Genomic DNA, 6000 nt, shown 5'->3' on the forward strand with positions numbered 1-6000 from the left:
CTCAGCTCACTGCAAGCTCCGCCTCCCGGGTTCACGCCATTCTCCGGCCTCAGCCTCCCGAGTAGCTGGGACTACAGGCGCCCGCCACCTCGCCCGGCTAGTTTTTTGTATTTCGTAGTAGAGACGGGGTTTCACCGTGTTAGCCAGGATGGTCTCGATCTCCTGACCTCGTGATCCGCCCGTCTCGGCCTCCCAAAGTGCTGGGATTACAGGCTTGAGCCACCGCGCCAGGCCTCAAATTTAAAACTACATACAAAATTAAGATATTCTAATATCTTGTTTTAAAATATTATTTCAGTAAATTTTAAACCTACTTCTATAGTAGGTAGTTGTATTTAACAGGCATGTGTGCGAAGAAAAACTAATCCTTCAAAGCTTCAGTTTTTTATAGTTTGTACCATGAGTGAGTTGGGAATGAAGAGGAAAAGCAAAGATGTTGAATAAATAACTTTCCAAAGTAAACAGGCATCATCAACTTGCATTACAAAGAGAAAAAAAACCTTTAATTTTATGCCAATTTTTTAATGTTCTTGAGATCAAATTGCAAAACTACCATCTTCCGTAGTATATTTTGAGACACTTAGAAGTAACACAGGTTTTCTTATGCTTTACTTTTTAACACTCTGGATCCTTTGGTTCCAATACCTTCGAGGGAAAATATCTTTTACTGCTGTAGCATTAATGCAAACATTAGTTTAAGATTATTCCTCCTCCTCAAAATTGTGTCTTCGGCACTTTGCCATGGCATGGAACCAAGAGTGAGAAAAACTTATTATTAGGACAGAGTCCTTGGTCACGATTACGTTTATTGAGCACTTAGGTGCTGGACTGTACTAAGCATTTTGTATACATTATTTCCACTTAATATTTAAAATAAACCTTTAGGATGGCTATTATCTTCAGTCTCACAGATGAGAAAACTGAGGCACGTAAAAGTCAATTAACTTGTCCATGTTCCTACAGTACACTGCAGAGCTGGCATTTGAACCCAGATCTTACTCACTCTTGAGCCTGATCTCTTGTATTCTTTCCTTCTGTATGTATTCCCTATTTAAGTAGAACTTAAGTAGAAACCATTTTAAATGAAGTCTTAATCTTTTCTATAAGGAGAGCATCTCAGCGGTTGACACGTATCCAATGCATCCAACTCCACAATCCCCTACACATACAGTGGAGTACAATGTCATCTATCCTATTTGAATTTACCAAGGTATTAAGCTTATGCTTAACCACACCCATAAGATCCTTTTTTTCTTTTTTTTTTTCTTTTGGGATATAAAATTCCCCCAGCACCTAAATATAGTTTAAAAAACCTTTTTTTTTTTTTTGAAACAGCTGCTGAATATGTCCAGGGAACTGAGTGACCTAAAGAAACACCTGAAGGAAGCCAGTGCAGTCATTGCAGCTGACCCTCTCTATTCAGAGGGTGCGTGGTCTGAGCCAACCTTCACGTCCACTGAAGCAGCCATCCAGTCCATGCTGGAGTGCCTGAAGAACAACGAACTCGGCAAAGCTTTGCGGCAGATCAGGGAGTGCAGGTGACTCCGCTATTTCTTGTAGAGGTGGTTGCAGGAAATGCGCACCTGGTTGTTACTCCATCATGGTTGGATCTAGCCCACTACGGACAGCTAGATATTTTACAGGTCTCTTCTCAGATCTTTACCAATGCCAAACCGGAAACGCTCAGCTTTCAGAACACTACATGTTGAAAGTGTGGGTGTTGGTTCTGGCCATTTGTCATCCCTAAAATGACAACATGCTGAAGCACTTCAAAATATACCTTCGTATAATTTTTAACTAACATTTGAATATATCCTTTTTGGTTTTGCCCTTACATCCTGATATTGTATTCACATTCATTGAAACTGGAAGGCTATAGCAAATAAGGTAAATGTTTTAGGAGTATTAGATTTCATTCTGATATTTTTATACTTTTGATATTTTATCAAAATATTCAATAATCTAAAATTGATTATGGTGATGTTTGCACAACTCTGAGTATTCTAAAACCCACTGAATTGTGTACCTTAGATGAGTGAATTACCTAATAGGAGAATTCCATCTCATTGAAGCCTTTTCAAAAAGTAATATTCTTATATTAATGAAGACTCATAAGCTCCCAACTTTTTATAGTGCCTCTAATCTGTGCTATTATTTTTGACTGCAGAAGTCTGTGGCCCAATGACATCTTTGGAAGCAGTTCTGATGATGAGGTCCAGACACTACTGAATATTTATTTCCGTCACCAAACTCTGGGACAGACGGGTACTTATGCCCTGGTGGGGTCTAACCAGAGCCTGACCGAGATCTGCACCAAGCTGATGGAGCTGAACATGGAGATCCGGGACATGATCCGCAGGGCCCAGAGTTACCGAGTCCTCACTACTTTTCTTCCAGACTCCAGTGTTTCTGGCACTAGTCTCTGACAGGAGCCTCCTGTCCCCGCTGGGTTCCAAACTGGCAGTGCTGCCATGCTGGGGCGACGTCATTCGGTGTCTTCTCGGCCTTCAAAAGGCTTGGACAGACTGTTCTCCCTCTTGTTACCTGTAGGGCTTTTTCTAAAGAGGATGACAGAACTTCCAATGTGTAGCAATACTATAAGAACCAAGGTAGCTTAGAACGTCCTGGACAGACTCCACCCGTCACGCTGTGTGGCACAAATGTGTTACGTTTGACCGAGCATATGCAACTCACTACTGAAGAGGTGACTTCCGTTGCATACCAAAGCCGACTACACTGAACAGTACCTTCCTTTCTAGAAACAATTTTAGATTGGCAAAAGTGCAATGTTTTCTTCACTCAAAAAATTTTATATTCTCAAACATGTACATTCTTTCCCTTTCTTGTTCCGTTTTCTTTTCTTTTTTCTTTTTCCTTTCTTTGGTGGGCTGAGAAAGGGGCAGGCAACATGAAGCTGGCCACTGAAAACTGTAAGACGGTCAAACGCTGACAGCCTGTGTATGTGAAAAGGGAATTGTAAACGGACTGCAATGTAATGTACACTGTAATTTGAATACAATTACTGTATCTAAAAGGAGCTGCTATGAACTACCTTTCTTATGTTGTTAGGCTACTGTTTCTGAAAGCCCTGGATCTCTTTGCACCAAAAATGGTCCAGATAGACTCTTTTTAAGGATCTTGGCTGCTTTTTACTAGAAGGTTGCTTTTATGAGCATATTTATACTGCTGAAGGATGAGTGTTAACTTTAATTAACTTTGCCATTTTGTAGAGAAAACTATTCACAATATAAATTCCACGTCTTTTCACCTGTCAGGCATGCATATTTTAATATCTGTTTGGATAGCCAGAAGTAGAATCATAAAGGCAAAATATGAGTTGTTTCTTTGTTTCTTAAATGTCATATATTATGTGTAATATATATGTAAAGGGCCATTCTTAAGTTCTCTGCTTAAACTTAATGCTGTCAAGTGTTAGATGTGTGCATGTGAACTTGTTGCACAGCAGAAACATATTCAGAGTTTATCTATGTAACTTATTCACTCTGTAAATACATATAAAGTTTTTGTGATGTAAGCTTAATTGATATTCTGTTCAGAACTTTCTTTAGACTAAAAAAAAAAAAAAAGCAGAGCAAAATACATGTTGACCATGGACTTTATTTCTGGTTAATGAAAATGTTTGTCCTGGGCACACATGAAGTTCTGCATGTGGGTTGCCAAAGTAATAACCCCAAGGGGCACCCCTCACGTGTATGCTCTGAATGGCACCCATGGGGGTCATGCCATGCATGGCCCTGTGAAGCTGGAGGTAAGTATAATCTCTTTGGAAGTTGGCGTCAAAACTGTGAGCTTCAACCAATTCTGTGTAATCAACCAAAGAGAAAAATCAGAAAAAAGTGAGAGCTCTAATTCTCTATAACCTATAATTAGATTGTCATCCTTCAAATTTGGAAATTGATTCTATAGTGAGCAGGAGAAAGTAGTAGAGTTTTAATTCTGTTACCAACACCTATCCGCTACCTACCCCACTAAGAAAACAGGAACACAGGGAGAAATATGTAACAATCTCAATTTTGCTGTCTTCCTACTCGTATTTCACATGGACCAACAAATATAACTTGCTTTACTAGCATATGGCTACTGAATCATTGGCAGTAATATTCTAGGAGTATCCTGCAGAGGAGAGCCTAACCTAGGATTTTTTTAATGTTACCACAGATACAACTACTAGATTTTAATAATGTTCTGGACTGCTGACAACATATTTTTCTGATGATTTATTTTTTCAACTTGCCTGAAAGATGATTTGCTATGATTTGTAGAAAACAACTGAATCACGATCTCTCTGAAAAATACCTCATAAAATAAAGGTTTCTGTGGGTAACCACAGTACACAACTTTCAGAGAGTTTTGTTGGGAGCCACAGTAGAAAGAACAGATTCATCATGAATTGAATTTTCTACCATGCCTTCTTACCCAGCAGAGAACCACTGCAATGTTTTACTCTTAAGAAAGAAAGAAAAAAAGATTTCAACAGTTCATTGCAATCTAAGATATTAACATAGGAAGCAGTGGTTTGTGTTTTTCTCAATTTTATTTTTAAAAGGAGATGTATTAATGTGAAAGATTTCTTCTACTTTTCCTCTATCTCTTCACCTCCTCTACTTTAAGTGGAGATGGGAAAAATTGTGTAGGATGCAGCCCCACTCCAGCAGAGCCCAGCAATAACTTAAGATCTACCAGTCAAATCTTGTTGGCTATTGCTCTGTGCCTGTTACTGAAGCATTAATGTTAATTGCCTTCCCCAGGGATACAAAGAAGTAGAGGTACCAAAGGAAAGGGTAGATATTTAACAGATGCCTCAGTGGTAAGAAAGATGCCTCCTTGTGTCTCACTGTTTTCTAGCACTGAAACATGATACACTTTGTATCCACCTGCAGAATAAAGCAATCTAGACAGGCGCTCTGTAACTTAGACACCACTTGATTAAAATTATAGTCTCCAAATATAGTGTTTTAGAAAAGGCACTGCACATTTTTAGAGGCACGTGAATGTCATTCCCACCTCTAACCCATCAAACATTGGTGAGATGTTAAGAAAATGTGCTGGCGTTGCTGTGAAATCAAGATGCCTGTAATTGTAGGCATCACACACATGCATGAACATCCAGAGGGAGGTCTCAAGGCTCTTCTGGTTCCAAGTCCTAACAAACAATTATCTTTTCAGTGAACTGTAGAATTCTGGAAAGAATAAGGGTGCCTCCAGGCTGCTTACATCAATAACTTACACGTGCTTCCCGATGCCTGCCTTAACAACAAGAAAATTAGTGTCCACGGGTGAGTATTAGGGTGTGTTCATTGTATCTCAATGAAACTAGTTTTTAAAGTTTTCAGTACATTTGTTTTAGATCAATTAATATTTGAATACCTATCATGACCCCGGATATTTCTTTGTTCAGTAGATATTTATTGCGTACCCACTTTGGGCTAGGCACTGTTTTAGAGGATACCGCAGCTATCAAAACAGATGTGGTCCGTGTTCCCATGAGGCTCCTACATTTGAGTGGAGGAAGATGTGCTTGTCTATGTTGGGTAATGATTAGTGCCATGAAGAACAAAACAGGGATACAGTGAGTAATGCGGACGGGGCTATCTTAGCTATCACTCTAATAGGGTGATGTCTGAGGAGAGATCTGAATGAAGTGGGGGATACAATGGATATCCAGGGAGAAGAGCATTCCAGCAAAGGGAAAAACACACGCAGAGACCCTGAAGGAGGAGCAGGATCACTTTGTCGAAGGGACAGCAAGGAAGCCAATGACTGGGTGAAATGAGTGAAGAGGGCGTCCAGAGAGGACAGCCAAACGCTCTGTGGGCCACAGCAGGACTTTGTCCCTTGCTGAGCGAGATGGGAAGCCAGTGAATGTTTGCGGGCAGGGTAGTGACATGCTGTGACTTATGTTTAAAAGGATTACTCCATTTGGGATGATGAAGAAAAGCTCTATAGCAAAAGTTCTGTTGTGGTGGTTATACAGCATTG

The 6000-nt window shown here is 39.9% G+C and overlaps 1 protein-coding gene across 2 annotated transcripts in view; it reads left to right on the top strand.

Moving 5' to 3' along the window:
* FRY (furry homolog (Drosophila)) overlaps window positions 1-3620 on the top strand; it is a 302629-nt gene extending 299009 nt beyond the window's left edge. For both annotated transcript variants that reach the window (XM_011997805.1, XM_011997806.1), the window contains 2 exons: window positions 1336-1538; window positions 2168-3620. In XM_011997805.1, the coding sequence (XP_011853195.1) occupies window positions 1336-1538; window positions 2168-2426 (462 nt within the window). In that variant the 3' untranslated portion in view covers window positions 2427-3620. The remainder of the gene's footprint in view (window positions 1-1335; window positions 1539-2167) is intronic.
* The last annotated feature ends 2380 nt before the right edge of the window (window positions 3621-6000 follow it).

Source organism: Mandrillus leucophaeus, unplaced genomic scaffold, assembly GCF_000951045.1.
Source record: "Mandrillus leucophaeus isolate KB7577 unplaced genomic scaffold, Mleu.le_1.0 Scaffold549, whole genome shotgun sequence".
Classification (NCBI taxonomy): Eukaryota; Metazoa; Chordata; class Mammalia; order Primates; family Cercopithecidae; genus Mandrillus; species Mandrillus leucophaeus.